The sequence below is a fragment of the Phascolarctos cinereus genome, unplaced genomic scaffold (assembly GCF_003287225.1).
Source record: "Phascolarctos cinereus isolate Bilbo 61053 unplaced genomic scaffold, phaCin_HiC Scaffold_5;HRSCAF=322, whole genome shotgun sequence".
Lineage (NCBI taxonomy): Eukaryota > Metazoa > Chordata > Mammalia > Diprotodontia > Phascolarctidae > Phascolarctos > Phascolarctos cinereus.
Window position 1 is genome coordinate 445,740,848 of NW_027555958.1, and position 23,901 is coordinate 445,764,748.

General features: G+C 52.3%; 1 protein-coding gene across 7 annotated transcripts in view; it reads left to right on the forward strand.

Moving 5' to 3' along the window:
- ST3GAL3 (ST3 beta-galactoside alpha-2,3-sialyltransferase 3) overlaps window positions 1–23,901 on the forward strand; it is a 150,153-nt gene that overhangs the window by 48,664 nt on the left and 77,588 nt on the right. For 3 of the 7 annotated variants that reach the window (XM_020975366.2, XM_020975365.2, XM_020975368.2), the window contains exons 3-5: window positions 5,010–5,057; window positions 7,358–7,492; window positions 18,760–18,802. In XM_020975366.2, the coding sequence (XP_020831025.1) occupies window positions 5,010–5,057; window positions 7,358–7,492; window positions 18,760–18,802 (226 nt within the window). Of the gene's footprint in view, window positions 1–5,009; window positions 5,058–7,357; window positions 7,497–18,759; window positions 18,803–23,901 lie in introns of those variants that run through there. The other 4 variants (XM_020975369.2, XM_020975373.2, XM_020975370.2 and 1 more) reach the window with 4 other exon arrangements.

Genomic DNA, 23,901 nt, shown 5'->3' on the forward strand with positions numbered 1-23,901 from the left:
CTCCTCCCCCTGTCCCTTGGAATCTCTAACTTCCTATAAAGCACAACCGAGGTGCCCTCCTCCAAGAGGTTTCCCTGACTGTCTCTGGCGGGTTTCTGTCTTAGTACTTGGAGTGCTCTTGTTCCAGCTTCCCCATAGTCTTGTGGTATCGTCTCTGAAGGGCATATTTTGCTGCTGTCTTTGTGTCCCATGCCTGGCACATATGGGTGCTCAACAGTTGTTTGGTAAATTGAACTGAACCTTAAGAAAGAGAAGATCAGTGGTTACAGACTCTTTCACAGGTACATTTTTGGAGGTAATAATATAAATGATTTTTTCGAAATGTTTGGTGTTTTGAAAAAAAATGGGAGAGTTGGTATGTGTGTGGGTAGGTGTTGATATGTTTTTGTATCAGTAAGGGCCGAAATCTTTCCCACACCATTGGCGTTTTCCTCTCCTTCAGATATAGTGTGTATCAGTATCTTAGCGTGCTCACAATTGCATTGTCTCCCGCATGGATCTCCTCTAGGTGTATTTGTCTAATGGACTACTTTTCTTCATGTCATTTCTACTCTCCTTTGTAAACACCCTGGGGCCTGTGATATCAAGGGCCAAATGTCCTTTTCTGTGGTTCCAATCAATCAGTCAATCAATCAATATTTATTAAGCACCTGCTCTTGTCAGGCTAAGTGCTGGGGATACAAAAAGAGGCAAAAACCAAGCCCTGCCCTCAAGGAGTACACAGTCCAATGGAGGAGCTGATGAATTAGTGGTTCTGCCGTCCTTGGCAGAGCAAAGTTGCTTATAATGATCTTTGCAGATCTTTTCCATTTTTTTTTCCTGTTTTTATTCCTTCCGTTTCCAACCTTGAATGTCCTTGAGATGACTTTGCTTCTTTGGATCTTTTGTCAAGGTTACTTTAAACTGGTTTTACTCTATACTGCCTCTGTGTTCTGTGAGATGATGAATGTGTGTGATTGTCATAAGAATGGAAAGGTGCATTGTGGGTGCCAGTGGGCTCTGCCATATGACTGATGGGGAACCTGGAAGAAGTACAGGAGTCAAGGCTGTTATCAAGAGAATGTGTGCTGAGAGTGGGTGACGGGCTGGTCATATAGCAAGGAGGCAGCTGGGTGCTATAGGGGAGAAAGGGCTGTCCTTGGAGCCAGGAAAACCTAAGTTTAAATGCAGACCCAGACCTTGCTGTGTGACCCTGGGCAAGTCACTTTGCTTCCCTGAAGCTCAGTTTTTTCCTCTGTATATTGGGGATAGAATGGTGTTGACCTCACAGGGCTGTTATGGAGATTAAATGTGACAATACAAACCTTAAAACACTATGTAACATGCGTGCTGCCAAGTGTTCCCTGGTGCCCTTTCACCCTGCGGTGAGCTTTGGGGAGGCCATCGCTTGGATCAGTGCTATCCCAGAGTCTTTGCTTGGACATCTTTCTCTCTTTCAGCACACCTGTCCTCTGCGTCTACCTGGTCTAGACCAGCTGGTCCTTCCTTCTGTCTTTGTTCCCTCCCACTCCATGTCTGGGGAGAATGACGCCTTTTGCTCTTGATTCAGTTTTCTTTTAGCTCTTGTTCCTGGGCAGCAGGGTCTGTGACTTTGGAAACAAGCCGTTCTTTTAGCTATTGTCGTTCAGCAGTGTAAGCTGAGCGTTCAGTTCTCTCTGCACTAGAAGGAGGGGGGCACCCAACACCTGCTCAGCTCTGGCTACGTGGGTCCAGAAACACTCTGTTAAACAAGTGCTTCCTGCTTTTATATTGTGTGTGTATTTAAAACATAATCTCCCCTTCAAAGAAAGGAACTGGCTGTTGGAACATGGTGGTCCTGGAGCCTCATTAGTTTTTCATATTAAATAAATAGCATCCAAAAAGCTGGACTGGAATGTTAACCCCAGGATGACAGAGTCAGGATGCAAAAAAGATCTTGACATTGGGCTGGACTGAATAAGATGAAATTTACTGGGGATAAATTTCAAGGCTTATACTTGAGTTCAAACAATCAACTTCATTGGGATAGGATGGGGTGATGTGGCTAGATAGACATTCTCTGGAAAACACCTGAGTTTTGTCCCGGTGAACTACAAGGTCAATAGGAGTAAAGAGCATGATATAGCAGCCCCTCCACACGAATATAATCTTTGGTTTTATGATGGGAGGAGGAGGGTATGGAACTATGGGAAATAGCTAATTCATTAAGACCATGGTGATGGAGAGTAGAATTTTTTTCAATCCAATCCAGCAGTCATTTGTGAAGCTCCTACACAATGCAAGCACCAGACTCTGTGTTAGAGGCTGAGAATACAAAACAAAACAAAAACAAAAACTCTACATTCATAGAGTTACAGTCTATAGTTCTCATCTTGTAGTTTAAAATATAGGCGTGACAGACTCCAGGTCAGCGAGGGAGTACACCGGGAAAAATGCAAATCCCCAAAGTCTTCCATCTAATCCAAAGGGCTTTAAACTGAAAAGAAAGGAGGAGGGTGTGGGGCCTGGTGAATAGACAACGACTCATCTCATAGAGAGCAGTGCTGGTGGTGTAGGATGAAGGAGAGACATAGAGGTACTTTTCTTTCCTTCCTTCCTTTATTCATTCATGTAACTAGTATTAGTTAAGTACTTTCTGCATGTGCAGGGCACTGAGTTAATTGCTGGAGATAAATTACAAACCAAACCTGTTTCTGCCTTCCAGGGGCTTATAATGAGGAGGACTGTATTCCCACCCTAGATCTTCTCCTCAAGAAGGCCCTCCTCCACTTTCCTCTCATTCTCTTCCTAACTCTCTGCAGTCTGGCTTCTGACAGGGAGACTGACATCATTCAACCCAAATCCCCCTCTCCCAAATTACTAGTTAGCTCTTCATTGCCAATTCTAATGACCTTTTCTCAGTCCTTATCCTTCTTGACCTCTCTGCCACCTTTGACACTGTTGACACTGTTATTCTAGATATATTCTTCTTTCTAGGTTTTTGTGACCCTTCTCTCTCCTGGTTCTCCTTTTCTTGTCTCCTTTGTTAGATCTTCATCTGGGCCCTAACCACCAACTGTGGGTGTCCCCAGCACCATGTCCTGGACCGTCTTCTCTTCTTCCTCTGTACGATTTCACTGGGTGATCTCAGTATCTCTCGTGGATTCAATGGCTGATGATTCTCAAATCTGCTTCTCCAGCCCTAACCTCTCTGCTGACCTCCAAATTCGCATCTCCATCTGCATATTAGACATTGCAAACTAGATGTCCTGTCGACATTTTAAACTCAATATGTCCAAAACTGAACTCATTATATTTCTCCCCCAAATCCTCCCTTCTTCTCAACTTCCTTATTACTATGGAGGGTATCACCATCCTCTCAGTGTCTCAGGCCCACAACTTAGGTGTCATTCTTGGCTTATCTCTTCCCGTATCCAGTCTGTTGCCACGGTCTGTCTCTTCTGCCTTCTCAATATCTCTTATATTCCCTGCCATTTCTCCTTTGACATTGCCACCCTCTGGTGTAGGCCCTTCTCTCTTCACACATGGACTATTGCAGGACACTGCCGATCGGTTTCTCTTCGTTGAGTCTCTCCCCAGCCCAGCCCCTCCTCCACTCAGCTATTCGAATGATCTTCCTAAGTCACAGATCTGACTGTGTCACCCCCCATCCCCCCACTCAGTAAACTCCAGTGGCTCCCTGTCACCTCCAGGCTAAAATTTAAAATCCTCTGCTTGGCATTCCAAGTCCTTCATAACTTGCCTTCATGATCTTTTCAGTCTTCTTACCTCTCCTCCTCCTCTCCATCCACACATACTCTTCAATCCAGTGACGCTGGGACACTGGCCTCCTGGCTATTCCTTGAATAGGACATTCCATCTCTGGACTCTGGGCATTGTCACTGGCTGGCCCCCGGTCCTGGAATGTTCTCTTGCCTCATCTCCGCCTCCTGGGTTACCTGGAGTTCTTCGTGTCCCAGCTAAAATTCCTCCTACCAGAGACCTTTCCTGGTCTGCCTTAAAGCTAGGGTCTTCCCTCTGTGGATTATCTCCAGTTTACCTCCTCTGCAGCTTGTTTGTACAAAGCACCCCAGTGAGCTCTTCGAGGGCAGGGCTGGCTGGCACATAGCTGGTGCTTGATAAATTCTGCTTGACTTGGCTAGTACCCAGCTGAGCCCCCGGCGCATAGTGGGCGCTTAATCAGTCCTTTTCCCCCTTCCCTTGCCATGTGGAGGGGGTATTAGATTTGTCCTGGAGATACCCGGCCCCTCTGGCTGAAACTTTGGACATTTCTGCTTACTAGAAGGAAAATTTTCTAATAGTTGGCACTGTCTAGCAAGTGCTGTGGGTGAGGAGAGCCTGGGAAGTTGGTGAGATCTTTTTCACCTGAGGGATCTAAGCACAAACTAGCTGACTTCTCTGGGTTGTGGTAGACAGGCTCCTTGCCTGAGGTGGGAGTGGGGGGGCCTGGCTGACCTGGCTGGTCTATGGGTCTGTGGTTCTAGAATTGCCATCATTAGTGACTTGTGTCCTTCCCCTTCCCTTGTGTGCACATCTGTTGCTGAGCTAGGTCGTTGGGGAGTAGCCATGGTTCCTGTCCTCAGGGATCTTGCAGTCTAGATCCAGAAACTTGACGTACATAACCACAAAGGCACAAGGGATTGGCTGCTGAGTGTTTGGCAGTGGGCTGCTAGAGTCTGCTGTCCATCTCTGAGGAGAGAGGGGTCTGGGTGGGGGTGGGCATGCGGGGAGCCCTCTGGCTGTCTCCCTTCTGGAGCCATCATGGTCATCCTACAGGGATGGCAGCTTCCTCCCTGTCTGCTGGACAACTGAACTTATAGCAGTGCCCCAGACAAAGGCCAGGCAGTCTGCCTAGGGCTCCAGATGGCTTTGTACCTGACCCTGAGGACGTGCTCTGGAGCCATACTTGCGCTGAGGCTGGTGCCAGGCAGCACTCTGTGCCCTCGGGGTGGTGGGGTTGGTGGTGGCTGGGGAGCTGAGAAGCCCACCCAACAAGGCAAAAGCCATGAACTTGTCCTCTTGTGTTGCAGATTCAGGGGCTCTTACCTTTGACTCCGTTGGACGGACCCTAGGCTCAGGTACAATCTCCTTCGCCTTCTCTTCCCTCTGTGGCCCCAGGCTTATTTCTGTCCAGGGTGGGGCTCGATGGCCATGTTGGGAGGCAGAGGCAGAGGCAGAGGCAGGTGAGATGATACAGTGCAGCCAGGCCAGGGCAGGGTCTTCCGGGCCTTGGTGGAGCTGAGCAGGGCTGCTGCTCCCCTCTGGCTGTCCTTTAGGGCCCCAGGGAAGCTAGTGAGAGGCAGAGGGGGCAGTTTGGTGTGACCATTGGCACCTGTGCCCGTGTGCACGTGTGTGCATGGGGGCCCCATAGGGCCTTCTCTATTTTTCCTGATGCCTTCCATTAGCAGGACTTCGGCAAATGGTTTGTGGGAAACTGCATTCGTTCCCGTGGGTCCCGACCACCTTAGGTGGGCAGGGGATGGTGAGCAGGCCTCGGGCCTAGGCCAGAGTGGCCTCAGCTTCCCCCATGGTCAGAGCTGGTCAGAGCTGGCAGCCATGTGCTCTCAGAGGTCATCCAAGCCAATCTTGGCCTAGCAAGGGAGTGGGCAGCCTGAGGGATTTTCCACTGTCAGTGTAGATAGCCACATGTCCCTAGGTACCCCCTCCCTCTGCTCCAGCCAGGCGGAGCTCAGCAGGTATTTTCTCTCTCTGGCCCTGGGCTGTCTAGGCCCTCCCAGCCTAGCCTGGGACTGTGGAGGGAGAAGCAGAGAGGAGAAGGTGGTCTTTCCTTTAGACTCCAGAGGGCTGGCATTGCTGCTTGTAGATTTGGGCATGCTTAGTGGTGAATCTCCAGCAGTGGGCCTAGTTTGAGCTGTGCCTCCTGGGAAGGGAGTCCAAAGCTTTGGCTTGTCAGAAGGGCATGTGCCCTGCCAGGGCCCTGGCTGCTGTCCTGCAGGCCACCGAATGAGGCTGGAGGCTAGTGGAGGTCTCCCTGGGGAGGCCGAGAGTCCTGAGGGTATTGGTATAGTGGCTTACCAGAATGTCCTCTCTAGTCATAACTGAATATGTCACTGATCCACTTTCCTTAGGCTCAGAAAGGACATAGGCCAGAGATGGCAGTGTCAGGACAGAGGGTAAGCCCTTCTGGCTAGCCTAGCCTCTGTCTCTTTTAGGGTTGCCCCTTGCCTGTCCAGTGTCCTTGTTGTTAGGGCAACACCGGGGAGTGGGTGGGGGGAGGTCCTTGAGCCTCCATGGTTCCTGTGAGCCCTACTGCTTCTAGGCCTAGACTCCCTTCCAGGACACTGAAGGGGGATGGGCCCACAAAATTGTTTCCTGGTGGTTTCATCTGGTTTTCTTTTGACAGATATCAGTTTCTTAGAGAGCTGGGCTGTTACTAGAATTGCCTGGCTCTGGCCTAGTCCTTTAGCCCTCGTTGAGGGGAGTGGGGCTCACTCACCCTCCTCTCAGAGATGAAAGGTGGGCCCTGATTGACTTGGAGAAGGTCAGGTCTTACGTCTCCCCTGCCCGCAGAGTTGCTAGTGGGTTTGCTGCCTTCCAACATGGTGCCTTTGTTGGGCCAGTGGCCCTGTCTAACGGCCATGCTTATCTCCTCAGGCCTCTGGCTTCCTAACTCCTCCTTGCACCCCACGCTGCCTTCTGCTTGCTGCCCAAACTGCCACCGCTACCACCACTGCAGACAGCGCTCATGCCTCAGCAGCCTTGGCCAGAGGCAGGGCGGGAGGGGAGGTGGGAATGGGACCTCACTGAGGGTGGAACCGAGAGCCTTCCTGGTTCTGGGCTGCTTCCCAGAGAAGAGGTGGCGCCCAGGTCTCCATCAGAGGGAGAGACTTTGAAGTGAGTGGGTTGTGGGGTCTCTTACTGGAGGGGCCAGATGCCTTTTCTGCAGAGCTTGGACACCTTGGCATTCTCTGTACTTTGCAGTCCCCTTTGGACAGGGTTGGAGGTGGCCTGGCCCCCGGCCCACAGAAGCCTTGCATGATGTGCGGGAACATCATGGAAGGTGTCTGTTCATACTGAGCCTACATCAGGGTGCAAATGAACAGGGTCTGCTGATGCTCCTGGGAGCCTGGTACTCTGCCGCAGTGGGAGGGGCTGGGAGTGGCTGCCCTGGGGCTCCTCCTGGGCAGCCCCCGCCAAAGGGAGGCTCTTTGGGGTCCCGTGTGGTACCCAACTCAGCTGGCCTCCTCCACGTTAGAGGCATTGGAGCAAGAGATCACCCATCTCATCCCTCCTGTGCTTCCTGGAGCCACCTTCACAGGTCCCAGGAGGATGCTAAAAGCCCTGTCTTTTGGGTCTCCTAGCATGGAATAAGATGCTGGACCTTCCGCACTGAGGAAAAGCTTTCATTGTTAAACAGGAAGGAGAGAGAGAAACAATGTGGCCTTTGACTTTCTGTCTCCGCTGCCCTCAGGCCTTGCTGTGGACTCAGGACAATCCAGAACCCAGAAAGAGATGATCGATGCCCGGGCCACCCAGGGCCCAGCCCAGTCTAGTAGGTGTGGCCCCAAAGGGGACCTTTTGGTTTCTTTGAGCCCTGACTGTGCTGCTTCCCTCCCACCCCTGCTCCCTAGCTCTGACTGGCAGTGCCCTGGGGGGGGGTCACTTTGTAACACCCATCCCTGGTTGTGCAGGGCTGGTAAGTGCTGCTCTCTGAAGGCTGCCTCCCAGGAGGCCCAGTCCTCTCCACTATCCCCCTCCCCATGGTGTGGCCAGACCTGTGGCAGGTGTTCAGGGAAAGTGTGAGGCGTAGCGTTGAGGCAGGGAGAGGATGTCATGATGCATGCCCAGGGAGCAGGAGGTTGGCGTCTGCCTCCAAAGGGCCGCCTGGACGGCTCCCTGGCATTGAATTTGCTGAGTGGGGCTGGGCAGGGGTACTGCAGAGGAGCTAGCATGAATGTATTCTTTGGGCACCAGGCCTTGCTGGCACAATTGCTCGTTACTCTGGGACTGCCCAGGTTTAGTTGCTGGGTCCACTTATTTGTCAAGGTCAGGGAATTTTCACATCTAGTTTGTCAAATTGCTTTTCCCCCTCCTGTGATAATTTCCCTGGGATTAATTGGTCGACTTCATCATTTACCTCAAAGCCTGGAGACCAGGTGGGAGAGGCTTGACATTTCGCTAGCCTCCTCTTGGGCCTTCACTGACCCCATGTCCCAGCCTGTGGCTGAGCTGGCTCCTGGGAGCCCAGGGGCCTGGACAGCTGGTGTGGAGGGTGCCTAGTGGTGGAATCTTTTCTCTTGTGTTCTTTGGCATCTGTGGTGCTCTAATCAAAGACACTCCCTCCTCCTGGGGTCTCCCCTCCCCAACATGGCCTTCGTATTCCATTGTGTTTGTTCTAGACTCTTCTTCAGAAGGGGGCTGTCCACCACGCCACCATTCACCCCTCCATATACACTAGCTGGCCTCTGGGCCCCCAAATGAAAGGAGGGTAGGGTGGCCTTGGGAACTAGGTGTCCCTAAAATGTAAGATAGGGTTAAGGGGGCCCCTTTCTGGGAAGGAGGCTCAACTCTGAACTCACCTGGAGCTCGAGTGATCCTGGGAGGGGGGGCCTGAGCACAAAGAGGGGAGTCGGGCTTTTCCCACACTCTTTGTCATCTCCCCACCCCCAGCCCAGAGTAGATCTAGGGAGAAATCGTTAAAGCAAAGCTCCTGTTGAGGGTGTCCTCAAAGGCATTAACAGGGTCTCTTCTAGAACAGATGCTGAAGGTGCAAAGTCAAAGCAGCAGGGATTTATTTCCTCCACCACAAAGGAAGGAGAGCTTCAAAGAGATTTTTTAAAAAGCCTTATAATTGTGCACTAACAAATACTGTGACCCATCACACCAATTACACTCTCCCAGGTTGGGCAGTGAGCCAGTAGACATTTATTACATACATGCCTGCTGTGTGCCCGACCCTGTGCTGAGTGATGGGGTACAAGAGAAAAGCAAAAAGCTGGCCTGCCCTCGGGGAGCCCACAGTCTGATGGAGGAGACATCACATGCAAACAGCTGTGTACAGACAGGCTCTGGCCAGGGTAGGTGGCAGCCAGTCCCCAGAGGAAAGGTGCTGGCCCAAAGGTGGATGGGAAGGTGGGGTTTAGCTGGGGCACAAAGGAAGCTAAAGGCACTTTGTGGAGAAGATACTTGTGCATTCTCCCTGAGCAGCCTTGCTCCTTTTTCATCCTGGAGGGGCCATGGCTTTCTCATAGGCCTAATACCATTCCAGTGTACTTTGGCCTGACTTGGGTCATCAGCTCCCGGCAAGAGATTGTTGGTAGGGAATCGTACCTACTTCATTGTCCTTATTACCACAACGCATCGAACCCTTCTGTGTGCAAGGGCACCCCACCCCCATACTGGCACTGATGCTGAAGTGAGCAGGGAGGATAGCACTGGGAAACATGGCCCTCCTCAGGCTCAGACTCCCAGGGCTCTTTGGGACATACACTTACCTTAGGGCCTTCGTCAGCTGTGGGAACTGCATCTCGAGGTAACGTGGATAGAGCACGGGCCCTGGAGTCAGGAGGACCTGAGTTCAAATGTGGCCTCAGACACTTACTAGCTGTGTGACCCTGGGCAAGTCACTTAATCTGGACTATCTCAAAAAGAAAAAGAAAAGAAACCCCAGCCCTAGCAGAGTTCTGATTATTTCTTCTGGCTCAGGTTTTCCTTAGTTCACAGAACCTAGCACTGGAAGAGATCCCAGTGGTCCATTGCCCTCATTTAACAAGTGAGGAAGCAGTGACCCAGGCATGTTTCATGGCCCCTGAGGGCATAAACATTGAAGGGGGGGAGTCCAAGGCAGGTCTTCATTCCTGAGCCCTGGGGTGGTTATCTCATCACCCCTTGTACTTTTCTTCTTTGGCTTGGCTCTCGGAATCCCATGATGACATAGAATGCTAGGGGTACTGTCCTCTCTGGCCTGACATCCCTCCCAGGCTTCCAGAGCCCCATGGGGGAGGAGCTGCCTCAATGCAGAGAAGCCATCACTGAGCTTGTCCTCCTTCCTGGAGCTCCTTGGGGCCCCCAGCTCTGCTTTCTTGGGCCAAGGAAGACAAGTCTCCTTCCCCTTCCCCATGCTGTCCTTGTGGCATCAGCAGTGACAGTCATTGGGAAGCATTGCTGGAGCATGTGGGGTACATACCTGCTTGACATGGTCCCCAGGCTGGAGACCTTCAGGTTAGCTTGAACCCTTCCCTAGCCCAGCTCTGCACCCATTCTACATTCTGGACAGCTGTCATGGCTGGTGCTCCTCTCTCTGTGTCTGTCTCTTTGTCTCTGTCTCTGTGTCTCTTGAGTAATGACTGTAACCATTACTAGCTGGTTTCTGCCCTCTTCCTTCCCCAAATTGTCTGTCATGCCATCCCCCTGAGAATCTGGATGACCAGTTGTCAGGAGTGGAATTCCCTTAGCTCTCTTTGCCGGCCTCAGCTCATTGGCCAGCTGGTGGAACAGTGGATGCAGCGCTGGGCCTGAGTCAGGAAGACTTGCGTTCAAATGTGACTTTAACCGAGTCACCCTGAGCAAGTCACTTAACCTCTGTTTGCCTTAGTTTCCTCAGCTGTAAAATGGGAATGACAATAGCACCTACCTCCCAGGGTTGTTGGGAAGATCAAATGAAATAATATTTGTGAAGTACTTAACACAGTGACCGACACGTAGTAGGCACTTAATAAATGCTTGTTCTCCTCCCCCACCCCTTCCAATTCCTAGATGCTCTTATGTTATCATTTAGCCCATTTCCATCTTTAGTATGAAAGATTTTTTTCAAATGTCTTCCTAAAATGTAGGCAAACCCTATCCACTTCATATCCATATCCCCCTCATCTGTTAGTTTAATAACCCTGTCAGAAAAGGAAACAAGGTTGGTCTGGCAAGACCAGGCTGGCTCATTATAATCACTGCGTCCTTTTCGAAATTTCCACTAGGCATCCTTTTAATAAGATATTCTAGAATTTTCTCAGAAATCAAAGTCAAGCTCTTTGGCCTCTGATCTGCAGTTATTTTTTCCCTTACCTTTTTTAGAAAATTAGGCAGCCTCCCCCTTCTCTTGTCCTGCTTTATGTAGCTCTCCCCTTTTCGTCCATCCCCTTTCAAAGGTCACTCAGAATGGATCAGCAGTTGAACCTGCTTTTCTTTATGTTTCCTTGAATATCATTCATCAGTCATTAATCCATAGGTATTTACTAGGCATCTGCTTCTTGCCAGGCTCAGTGCTGGGCTGTGGGGATACAGAGATAAGAATCCCCTGGCCTCTGCCCTCTGAGAGCTCAGGGAAGACTGCTTGGATGTGGGTCTGAGTGCATGTGGGCGTGAATGTGTATGTGTGGGTGCGCGTGTGCATGGGAGTGTGTATGTGAGTGTGTGTGTGTATCATACATACCAGCTGGTTTAGGGACAGAGGGTCAGGACAGGCCTCCTACAGATGCTATCCACTGAGCTGGGGCTTAAAGGAAGCCAGGAGCCAAAGGTGAGGAGGGGGAACATCCCAGACGTGGGGGCCAAGCAGGGAAAGCACCTGAAGTCTGGAGAGGGGGGATCTTATTCAAGGAGCAGCCGGAGGCCGGTGTCCCTGGGTCCCAGAGCAGGTGGGAGGAGCGGGCTAAGGGTAAGAAGACTGGGAAGGTGGGGGTGGGGCAGGGCAGGGCCGTCTTTGAATGCTGAACCGAGGGTTTTGCATTTGATTGTGGCAGTGACCAGGAGCCGCCAGAGCCTGTCAGATAGGGAGGTGACGGGGTCAGACCTACACTTGAGGAAGATCAGTGGGACATCTGAGTGGAGGCTGGATTGGAGTGCTGAGAGACTTAGGGCAGGCAGAAGCCCGGCCCAGCAGCTATGGCAGTGGTCCAGGCCGGAGGTGATGAGGGCCTGCACTGAGGGGGTCAGAGGAGAGGAGGGGGCGTATTCAGGTGAAATCAACAGGGTGAGAGATCGCGAGGAATCCAGGATGCTTCTTGGGCCACATGAAGATCCAGCAGAGGACACTGGAAAGGAGCGATCAGACGGGTAGGAGGAGAGTCAGGAGAGGAGCAAGCGGGGGGCCTTTGGGCTCCCCTGCTCTCCTTGCTGTGGGTGTTGGAGTCAGAGGTCAAGCCTTGGCATTGGGGAGACCTGGATTCTAATCCTTCCTCTGATGTCTCTCGGCTTTGTCCCTCCCCTCTGTGAGTGTTGGTTTCCTCATCTGTTAAATGTTGATGGTGGTGTTTGTAGTGCCCGCCTCCGCGGGGGGCGGGTGGTTGGACTCAGATGAGATGTGGGCCGAGGCCCACTCTGCAGCCCCTGGCACACCATATCCGTATATGACCCCTTGTATGCGTTCTAGGAGATTGACAAGCCGGACAGCATCCAGAGGAGGGAGGCCGGGCCAGGCAAGGGTGCTGAGACCCAAAGACTGGAGGCTGTTTGGCCTCCGGAAGGGAAAGCTCAGGGGGTCCTACTCTCTTGTGTTCAAGTATTTGAGGGGCTATTGGGGGAAAAGGGATTGGCAGAGAGGCAGAGCCAGGAGCTACAAGGAAGCTGCAGAAAGACCAGCTGAGGTTCTGAGCAGGAGGAGCTTCCTAACAGCGAGAGCCATCCCAGAGTGGAAGGGGCCTCCTCAGGAGGTAGTGGGCTCCTTTCACATCCTGGTCTACAGAGCAAAATGGTAGTGCAGTTGTTAATCCATTGTCAGTGAGAGCCTGGGGGTGAGTGGTCTCTCTCTACCAGGCTGCGACCCTGGGAAGGGGGGCGTGCAGTCCTTCCCTGAGGTTCTGGCCCTCTCCCTGAGCCTGCTGGCTAAAGCCTGCCTGCTATGTCTCCGGCCATGAGGTTCTGGCCTGGCCTGACAATCCTGGGACACCCTGCTGCTGGACTGAAGGAAGGCCAGAGGTAGTGAGGCTGGCATGGCCAGTCTCTACCCCCTATGCCTGCCTGCACCAAGCCAGGTCCTTCCTGCTGGGTGGTCCCCAGGCTCTGCAGCCAAGACTAAACAGTTCTCCTTCGCTGCCCACCAGCTGGACGGCTTTGGCCTCCTCACCAGGGGCCTGCTGGAGGGGCTCCTGCGGAGTTTGTTATGCTTGGCCAGGATGGCCTTGGCTCCAGGCCTGGGAGGCTCCTGCTGCCGGGCTGCCCATCAGGGGCGTGGGGCTGGCTCCTGGGCTCGCAGGGAGCCTCACTCTGAGGAGTGCTGGTGTGTGCTCTGGCCAGTGGCAGAAGGCTCCAGACGCCCAGTGCTTGCCTCTGGCTTTCTTTGCACACCCCGTCCTTGAAAGAATGTCTCTCTTCACTGTGTCTGCTTGGTTTTTGTCCTACTCCTGGCTCCCCCTGGGTAGTCTGACCTCTTCTGGCCTAGAGCTGTCCAGCATCCCCTCCCTGCCTGGTCAGATGGCCTGGTCTGTCTTCAGTCTCTTGCTGTTCCCGCATCCTCAGCATGCCTTCCTCCCCTTGCTCTGGGCTCCCGCTGTCTCCCACATCTCCCTGCCTGACCGCCCCTCATCCTCACCCTTCTCCTGACCACTAAGTGGGAGCTTTCCCCAGGCCTCGGTCCTGAGCCCTCTCCTCCTCTCCTCTGCTCTGGGATGTCTCCCCGGTGGCCTCAGCCATCATCTCCGTGCTCCATAGGTCAGCCCTGACTCATCTCCTGAGCACCAGTCCCATGTCACCAGCGATCCGGGGACACCTCACACTTGTTGTGAGGATCAAATGAGAGTAGGTAGCACAGTACCTAGTCCCATGTCACCAGCGATCCACCTCACACTTGTGAGGATCACAGTACCTGGCACACAGTAGGTGCCTTGTCAGTGCTTATTCCTTCCACTAAATGCTCCATGGTCATCTCAAAGGCAGCCTGTCCTGAAGAGAACTCTGAACTTCTTTGCCCTCACTCCCAAGGCTGCCACCATCCCTGCACGGTCCCCAGTCAGCCCTTTGGCAGCCTTCAGCATCCTCATCCTCTTTCATTCCCGTGCCTCATGAGCTGTTCATTCTCCTTTGTTGCGACATCTCTTGCCTCATCCCTTCTCTTCTGGACTGGTGCAGCTGTCCTCCATTCTCTTGACAGTGTGAAATTGATGTTCTGAAAGCACAGATCCTTCTGAGGACAAAATGCTCAATTGGGCCTCCAAGGCCCTGCTGCCTCACTTTCCAGTCTGATCTCGTACTGTTGTTCTTGGCATGCTCTCATGGTCCCATCTCCTGCTCCTAGAATCTGGAGCTCCCTTCATAAGCCCAGCCCAGGGGCAGCTAGGTGGTGCAGTGAATAGCACACCTTCCCTGGAGTCAGGAGGACCTGAGTTCAAATCTGGCCTCAGACACATGATACTCACTAGCTGTGTGACCCTGGGCAAGTCACTTAACTCTGATGCCTCACAAAAAAAATGCAGCCCAGTCCACCTGCCACGTCTTCCATGAGATTCTTTGAGATCCCTCTCCCTACTCCTGACATTGTTCAAAGAGCTCTTGAAATTACCATGTAAGTGCTTTGTTTTTATTTATCTATGGATGCTGTACATGGGGGCTATGGTGTAGTGAAAGAAGTGCTGGGTCCAAATCCACCTCCTTCATTTACCAGCTTTGTGATTTGGGGCCTCAAAGGGGCCTTCTAGCAGGGCCATTGTCCCCCTCCCCCTCTAAGTCTGGGATGCAGGGGCATTGTCCCCTTCCCCCTCTAAGTCTGGGATGTAGGGGAGCCCCTTTGTTTTCAGTCTCAGGGTAGAGTTGGTTAGCCACTTCCAGTTCCGTGGCACTGCCTTCTGTTTCATCCCTGAGTGGTTCGCGTATTGATGCCCATCCCCTGTGGTTCAGCTCTTCACACTGACCCTAATTTGTCTGAGCTGTGCCCTCCCCTCCCAGAGCTGCCCTGGGGACTGTGGGGGAGTGACCCTAGGCAGAGGGATCCTGGTTCTTTCTTCCACCCTGAGCCTTCCTAATCCTGGGAGCTGCCCTTGGCCAGGAAATGCCAGCTCACGGGGCTGATTGTGGTTGAAGACATAATAAGGGCTGGAAATTAGTTTGAGTGATTTCATTCCCACTTTATAGATGTTGAAACTGAGACTTGGAGCAGCTGAGTAATTTGCCCCAGGTCATTGTATGCACAGTCTCTCAGAGATAACTCCCCCTCCCCCCCTCACTCCATGAGTGAGCCTTCTCTCTGGCATCCGTGATACTCTTTTTTGTTCCCCTCCTTCAACTTCTTCTTCAACTTCCTCTCTCTGATTATGTAGTGGAGAAAGGGCAGCCATGCCTACCCCACCACCCTCCCCCTTGGCACCAGTCAGGACAAATTGGGGCACAGGCCACCTGCCTCCCTCATCACGGTGCCCCACCCAGAGCTGTGGTGTCTCCAGGTGCCCAAGCCTGGCTTTGTGAGTCTATCCTGAGTAATATCCTGAGTAATTTAGGTCATCCTCCTCACCCATGTGTTGTTGCCTCTGTCCCCTCAGTTTCCCCTCAGAGCCTCTTCAGCAGGGCTTCCATTCAGCCTGGGCCCTGACTACCCGGCCATTATGATCCACACAGGGCCAGAAGAAGGGTAAGGGGCTTCCTATTGGCAGCTAGGGGTGGCACCAGAGACCATCCTACCTCATTTAGTGCCGATTAGAGAATCTCAGGGCTCCAGTGGGTCTCGGGGACACCTGGGTTTGGCTGGTCCCTAGACAAGAATCATCTGCAAGGCCTACCCAGCGGGCAGGTGGTTTCTCTTTGCATCTTTCCGGGGACAGAGAGCTCACCACCACTTGGAATAGCTCCTTCCATTCTGAGATTGCTGTCACTGTTGGGAAGTCTGCCCTGATATCCGGCCTCACCTGCCTTTTAAGGGTTGCAGAGCATGTCTGAGCCTTCTTCTCCTTAGATCTTGACCGTGACTGTGACCAGTAGGTACGTCTGATTGATACTTGCTGTTTCTGCCCAGAGGGTGACTGGACTGGGGCCTCTTCCAAGGAACATGGACTTGCCTCAGGTCACTGTATGCCCAGTGTCTCAGAGATAACTCCCCCTTCCCCCCTCACTCCATGAGTGAGTACTAGCAGCTGTTCCTCATGGGAGCCTCCTCTCTGGCATCAGTGATACCACTTCAGCTTCTTCAACTTCCTCTCTTGGGAGCTTGGGACCCCTTGCTAGCCAATACCAAGGAGGATTTTCCTGGCCTCACCATCCTGGCTTCTCCTTGGGTCCGTGTCCAGCATGATACGAGAGATGAAGTCTTGAGAGGGTGGTGGGTAGTGAGGGATCCCTGGGCCCAGAGGGAGAGCACATAAGAAACACCACCAAGTCATGAGTGACTTCTGAGGCAATTTCAGTTGGGGGAGATAGATAAAGAGCCTGTGAAGGCCTGTAGGCAGTGGGAATTTGGGGAGCTCCGCAGGGGAGGATGAGGAAGAGGAAGGCATGAAGAGCAGGAGGGGCTTTGGCTGACTCATCCATCAGCCCCTTTGGGAACCATATACCTATGCTTGGCTATCAAGGACATGGGGAAAGGTTTGGTCACATGACCCTCAATTGAGAATGGGGGTGGGCGGGGGGTCTTGTCTGACCCATCCTCCCCAGTCACACAGCCCATGACAGAGCAGGGCCTTCCCTGCGTCTTCCTGGCTCTCAGACTGGCCTCTTGAGTAACTCTGTCCCCAGACGAGCCCCAAGGCAAAGTGGAGCCTCTTTCCCAGACCCTCCATCATAGTCTGAGCTCACCATTGGCCCAGCCTGGAGCTGGCAGAGCCCAGCCTTCCTCCTCCAGGCCCCTCTGGGCACCTCACAAGCAATAGATCAAAGTTCTGTGTCATTCTCCAGGGTCATGAAAAGGGGAGTTCCTGGCGGCTGCTTCCTAAGAGCTGGCTGCATGCGGTCTTCCTTTCTTGGAGACCCCTCTGACAGAAGCTTTGTAACATAGAATCTGAGAGCTGGAAGGAGGGACCCAAGTAGTTCTCTCAGCCCCCTTGCCTTACTGCCCAAGGAATCTGTGGCACAGCTGGGGTCAGATCTGCGTGACCTGGGCCTCAGATTGCTTCTCTGTAAAATGAGGCCGTTAGACTTGCTGAACTCTGTGGTCCTTTCCTGTGATGCTGGTCTCTCCAGCTCCCGGGGGTGGCGGGGAAGAGGGAGAGGCCTCGAGACGCTGAGGTCTTGGCAGCCCTAGCTTCTGTGTAATATCAGCAAGCAGGACGGGGATGGGAGGTGAGGGAAGGGGAGGCCACGCCGAAGCTGCTGAAAAGTGACGGTCTGCAGGAACACTTGTGTGGGAGCCAGAGATTTCTACCCGTGGGAACTTGGTCCTCACAAGCGGGAGAAGTCAGCCCCTCTCAGCCTTGGCTCCCTCCACCAGGAGACAATCTCCAGGCTGCCAAGTACTGAAGAGGAAAGGTAAATGGAGGAAAAGAACCTCCCCAAATGGAGGGCCAGAAAGAGCACCTGGTGCCCAGGGAGGCCGGGTCACCGGGCCCAGGGCTGGCAGACAGGCAGAGAGGATGGCCAAGGCTCCCTGGAATCCTTTGGGTTTGCGGGGGGGAAAGTGACTTTCCTACAAGGATTATTTCTGATGAACCCTTATTAGGGAGGGGTGCTAGTAAATATTTAACAACCCGAGTTTTTTTAAAAAAAGACACTTCTGAGTTTAATCTGCAGTATTACCATTTTCTCCATCACTTTAAGTAAGGGCAGATAACAAAACAATCAGACCCTAGTTTGTAGGTTTGCTGATTTCTGAGGTGTCAGTGTTTGCACTGAACATTTAACAATTAGCTCCTTCAGTCTGACTCTCACACACTCCTGATAAATTGACAGGCATGGATTCCAAGCTTCCTGTGGGCAAGTCACAAAGTAAAGCAAAAAACAATCCATGCCTTTATGATGCTCACAGTCTAATGGGGGAGACGGTAGGCAAACAGCGAGACACATACCAGCCAGTTTGCCCAAAGGAGGCCGGGAGCCCCAAGAAATAGGGCACAGTCAGGTGGGAGCAAGAGAAGCTAAGGACCGTGGGAACTGGGGCAATACTAGGGAACAAAGGGAGAGGACGTGGGCTCCATTGTCCATGGACAGTGGAGAGACGTCACTGTACGAAGTAGGTGATCAGCCTTTGCTCGAAGACCCCTAGTGAGAGGAAGCCTACCATTCCTGAGGCAGCCTCTTCCACTCTGGGACAGTCCTACTTGGTAGGAAACTTTTCGTGACAATCCAGCCTAAATCTGCCTCTTTGCACCCCCCTGCCTCCTGCCGTTGGGAGTCAGGCAGAACAAGGCTGATCCCCTCTTCCACAAGACAGTCCATCTCCTGCTTGAATACAGCTCTCATGTCCCCTGTGGGGGTAGGGGAAGAGCCTTCTCCAGGCTCAGCATGCCCAGGTCCTTCAACTGATCTCCATTCCCTTCACTGGCCTGGTTTTCCCCCCATCTGGTCAATGCACTTCTTAAAATGTGCCTGAGACGTTGGCTGAGGCCTACCCAGGCCAGAGAACAGGGGGATCATTACTTCCCTAAACCTAGAAAATCTGCCCGAGGGAATTGTTTTCTGGCTGACTCACATTGAGCTTCAGTCCACTCAGACCCCTAGATCTCATTCAGACAAATCATCATCTGACTACCCTGTGCTTGTGACTTACTGCACTTCACTTCACCTAGTTAGGTTGGTGCTTGGTGACACCCTGGGTGCTTGGTGAGGTGATGGGCCTACCTCTCATGGTGGTTCTTCTAAGCTGAGCTCTAGGCTGGTGGGCTGGACTGACCAGACCCCTCTGCCCTTTGGACTGGGGGCTGCTCTACAGTCTCAAGCCTTTGTGACACTTTCTTTCTCTGCTTTGTTTTTCAGAGTATGATCGATTGGGTTTTCTCCTGAAATTGGACTCAAAATTGTGAGTAACACAAAGTGGGAGGGTTTGTTCCAGTGGGATGTGAAGGGTGAGGTTTTCAACATCTCAAAGTCCTGTCTTTGGCCTTGTGGGGAGGGAGGGGAAGGCTGGAGGCCTCAGCAAACATCTGCTCCCCAGGGAAGCACAGGGTGCCTGGCAATACTGTGCCATGGCACAATGCCACCAGGATTGCTGCTCGGTTAAGGGTCTTGCTGATGCAGAGATTTCAGCCTCTCCCAGCTCTCTCCTCTGACCTGTTCCTCCCACCAACACCTTCAGCCAGGCCGCCTTTACCTGCTGTAGTTACAGTGGTGAGGCAGTGCAGGGAAAAAGGCCAATGGACTTGGAATTTGAGCACTTGGGCTGAGCTGCCAGCTCTGCCAATCACTGCATGTGACGGGGATGGAGAGTGGGCTAGTGGGCCTGATCCGTGGTCTCTTGAATAGTCTCGTAACGTCTTCTCTGCTGTACTTGGTCTTTCGCACCACTGCTAGATGGACTTTGCTGGTGCTTAGTGCCTGCTGGCAGCCCCACAAGTCTCTGGGCGAGCCATCCAGGTTCAGAATACTTTGTGCGTCCATCTCTCTGAAAACTATAGTTCACAAGCCCCCACCAATGTGTTTTCCTTTTCTAGTCATCTAGAAGACACAATTAGTTCGAAGAAAAGACATTTAATGAAACAGTAGTAAGAGAAACAGCAGGAAAAGATTTATTCCACAAACCTCAGTTCATTGGGTTTTAATAAAGTCTTATTTTCTTAAAGTGTTGGTTTTTCTCATCTGGCTACCTAGAGAGTCTCAATCCCTGATACCAGGCTCTTAAAAACAAAATAGAGGTTCCCCTCATCTAGTTAATGTCCTTAGGCTCAATCTTTTCTTTGGACCAGCTTCCCATTTGCTGGACTTGAGGTCTCCCTAGGCTACCCCACTCTAGCTCATGGTGATCATTCCATATTCTTCCCAACTTTAATCTCTAAAAACTAAGCTATAAACTGGGGAGGCGATGGTGATTGTCTTATTAGTTACCAGACAGCTCCAAGGTTCAGAGTTCCCTAGCTTACCAACCCTGAGCTTCTTCTGTTCTCCATGTAAATGAGTGGGCCAGGAAAAAGTCCTGTCCGGGGGCCAAGGTCATTCCTTCTTCTTCCTGCTTGGACGCACACCCTGACACATACTACGTAAAGTACAGGCATCTTTGCCCAGCATCGAAGGCCCTCCACAGTTGGACATCCTGCCCCTACACAGTCTCTTAGCTCTTGCCCCATGCCCCCCCCATCATGAGGCCTCCGAGGAATAAAGGGGTTGGGACCCAGGGCCCAGCTTCCTCCCCAAACTGTGTCAGAAGGAATCCTAGCTCGGGGACCGAATTCAGCAGTCACTGAAGAGTCGCCGGCTGCATGCGGGGCAGTGGCTAGACACAGTTGAGGATGGCGATAGTTGGTTTCTACACAAAAGCGGGATTTTTCCTGCCCTCCTTTCCCCGTATCTGTGCTTTGTCTCCCCCCCCCCCCCCGAGGCCAGGAATGCCTCCTCCTCCACACCTCTGTCCTTATTTCTCCTTATCCTTTCAAGGCCAGCTCTGGTACCCTCTCCTCCAGGAAGCCTGCCCACCCTTGCACCCCTCCCCCATGTGAGCATATCTTGAATGTTGGCTTGCTGGTAACTTGTAGTTTCCAGTTGTGTGAGTTTGTGCATGCTCTAGGGCCAGGGCTCTCTGGAGCTGGACTGCTGGCTCCTTGAACCGCAGCAGGCACTTCATGTGTGTCGTGTTGTTATCCCTGGGGGGTGGACAGGAAAGAGCCCAGGAGATGCTGGGGCCAGCCGAGGGCCCATGCTTCTTGTTGCTGTCTTGTGGGAGTACAGCTGGGGCACACTGGAGCTGTCTGGTCAGGGCTCAGCCTCACCTGGACCCCTTCCCTCCTTATCATCCCTGAGGGCCTTTTGCACCTGCTTCTTTTCTCTCTGGCCATTCCTAGGCTCAACTTGCCAAGCCTGACCCCAGGGCACTCTTGTACCCCAGACTTAGAGCTTGGTCACCAGCCCCAGGCCAGTCATAAGGACTAACATCAGCCCTGAGGCCAAGTCCCCAGGGCCTCAAAATGGTGTAGGAGGATTGGGGGAATCTGGGTTAAGTCCAGGATTAAGTTGGCCAAGTATTTACCAGGTGTCTCCTGTATGCCCAGCCATTCTTGCCCTCAGGAAGCTTACACTATACTGGGAAAATAGGATGCAAACAGATAAATGAGTGTATTTGGGGAGAAAGCCAGTACCAGCTAGGAATAATCTGAGGAGGCTCCCCTTGGGGGTGATGCCAGATCTGAGCCTTGAAGGAAACAAATCTTTGTGGTTTTTTTTTTAAAGGAAAAGGGGTTAATAATTTTATTGATAACAAAAGCCAAAGAAGAAATTAATCCAAGTTACTGCTCAGAACATACCTGTGCCGTCAATACAGATAACGTTCAATCACCATTTCCCTGATTCTCCCTTCTCTCTTTTCCCCCCATTTCTATCCCCTACCTATTGAGAAGGCAAGAAAAACGAAACAGGTTGCACACATATAGAGTCAAACAAGATACTTTCCTGCATTGGCTATGGCTGCTGAATGTCCTCCCCCCCCCCAATATGCACCCTCCCCTCTCTGACTGGAGGTGGGCAGTATGTTTCATCAGGAGTCCTATGGAACCGTGCTTGATCCTTGTGCTGATAGGAGTTCTTAAATCTTTCAGAGTGGCTTATGTTTATAATAATGTTGTTACTGTATAAACTGTTCTCCTGGTTCTGCTCACTTCACTCTGCATCAGTTTATACAAATCTTCCCAGGTTTCTCTGAAACCATTCCCTCGAATTTTGTTGGGCACTAGAAAGACAAATCTAAATGGAAAATACCCTCTGAACTCAAGAAACTTCCTTTCTCTGGGTCAAGTCTCCATGTGGATACTGCTGGACTAACTCTGTTTTTGGCAGATTGCTTTCTAGTTTTCCTGATGGCTCTCCTACCTCCAGGCCTTTGCTTATACTGTGCCCTATGTTTGAAAGATCCTTCTTCCCTCCCTTTGCCTATTAAATGCCCTTATCCCCCCCCCAAAAAAAAACACAACAAAAAACCCAAGGCAGTCCAAGGATCATCTCTTGTGTGCCTTCTTTCCTTCCCTGGTATCTTAGTCTTCCCAGTGCCGGCCCAGGTCTCTATCTGTTGGACTAAGGGGGACAGGCCCTTGTAGGGCCCAGGTACTGCTGATGGACCTGACCTAGTTCCCCCAACCCCGTGCCTCAGCCCCTCAGGGAGTGTTCCCTGTGGAACAAGCAGCTCCCAGACTTATTTCAAGTGTCTTTAGTGAAATACAGAGAGAAGATGGAGTTGTTCCTCCTCCCTCTCCAGGGAAGGCTCCGCTTTCCAGTTATCCACAGAGGAAATGACTTTTTGGAAACCCTTTAAGGGTCATTCTGTTCCCAAGTTAATCAGCATTTCATTTCAGTTAGTCAATCAGCAAGCATTTATTTATTGGGCTTTAAGCTCTTACTCTGTGCTAGGCATCAGGGAAACACAAACAGCCCCTACCCTGGGGAGCCCTCTTTCCAGTGGGGGAGAGGGACAATGTGCAAATTGCCAGGGACCACCAAGATGCCCACCCCAAGGAGATGGGAGGTAATCTCAGGGGAAGGTTTTTACTCATTTGAGACTGGACCTGCCTCTAACCACTGTGAGCCCTACCCGTGCCCAGGCCAGAGCCCTGGGTAGGCCCCTTCTCTTCCCTGGAGTCATTGCCAGGTAGAACCTTTTACACCGAGGCTTGAGCAGCCCAGGAGGCTGGGTCCCATTCCCCTCTGTGCCCCAGGGCCTGGCAGTGGCCATAGGAGAGCAGGGAGCACAGAGCCGTAGCCAGTGTTGTGAAGTGAATGGTGGTGAGTGTGGCACCCTGACACGCAGTGACTGGCCTCTGCCTCCTGCCTGGGCTCCGTGGAACCAGCGCCTGCTGGGGCTACTGTCCTCCTAAGAGATCGGAGGCCTGCAAGGAAGGCCTTCTCATGGTGTCTCTTGGTAATGGCTGTGCCCCTAGTGCCCGTGCTTGGCCTTCCCTGCTGGGCCTCGTTTGCTTGTTCCTGATTCCTGGATATTCTCGGAGCTGGAGCCACATGAGAGGCCTTGGGACCCAGGGCAAAGAACTCAAAAGCAGAAGATGGCATAGAATTGAACAGGTTCACCAAGGGGCAGCACCCATTACCTGAGAAGTGTGTAATGGAGTCAGGGGGAGAGTCTGGACGTGGTGAGAGGAGCAAGCATTTAAGCACCTCTTGTGTGCTAGACCCCGTGTTCAGCATGAGGGACTGGGGAAGGGAATGGGCCTTTGTACAGCACCTACAACGTACCAGACGCTGTGCTGAGTGCTTTTTACAACTGCTCTCTCACTTGTTCCTCAAGATAACCCTGAGAGGTAAGTGCTGTTGTTATCCCCATTTTACAGCTGAGAAAACTGAGGCAAACAGGTTAAGTGACTTTCCCAGGATTAGTTAGTTGGTAAATGTCTGAAGCCAGATTTGAACTCGAGTCTTCCCAGTTCTAGGCCCAGCACTCAAGCCACCGTGCCACCAGCTGTCTGTACAAGGACAGGCTAAAGACAGTGAGTCAGGGGTATGATGTAAGGCGCAGCTAACTTGAAAGAGCAGCCAGAGAGGCACATCCTCAGGGGCAGGGCCAGGTCTCCCAGAGAGTGGAAAGAGGGTGAGAAGACACGTAAAATGAGGGGAGCTTGTTAATTATGGATCAGGAATTCCAGAGGGCACAACGGAAAAGGCAGGCGGAGCTGAAGTGGGCTGTGGGAGGGGCAGGGCTGAGGTGGATGGGGAGGAGGTATTGGGCAGTGGGCAGCTGGGGATCCAGCAGCACAGGCACAGGAAAGGAAATGGAGCTGGGAGATTGCCGGCCGCAGGGGATGAGTCCTGGTGGGGGAGCAGCTCCACGGGTAATGTCAGGGGAGTAGAATGTTCCCGGCTCCTCTGTGTTAGTGCAGGGTGATCGGGGGCACAGCAGAAGGGACTTTGTGATGTGGCGACCAAAGAAATTCATGACTATGGGCGGGATCAAGAAGGCCAGAATTTCCAGGA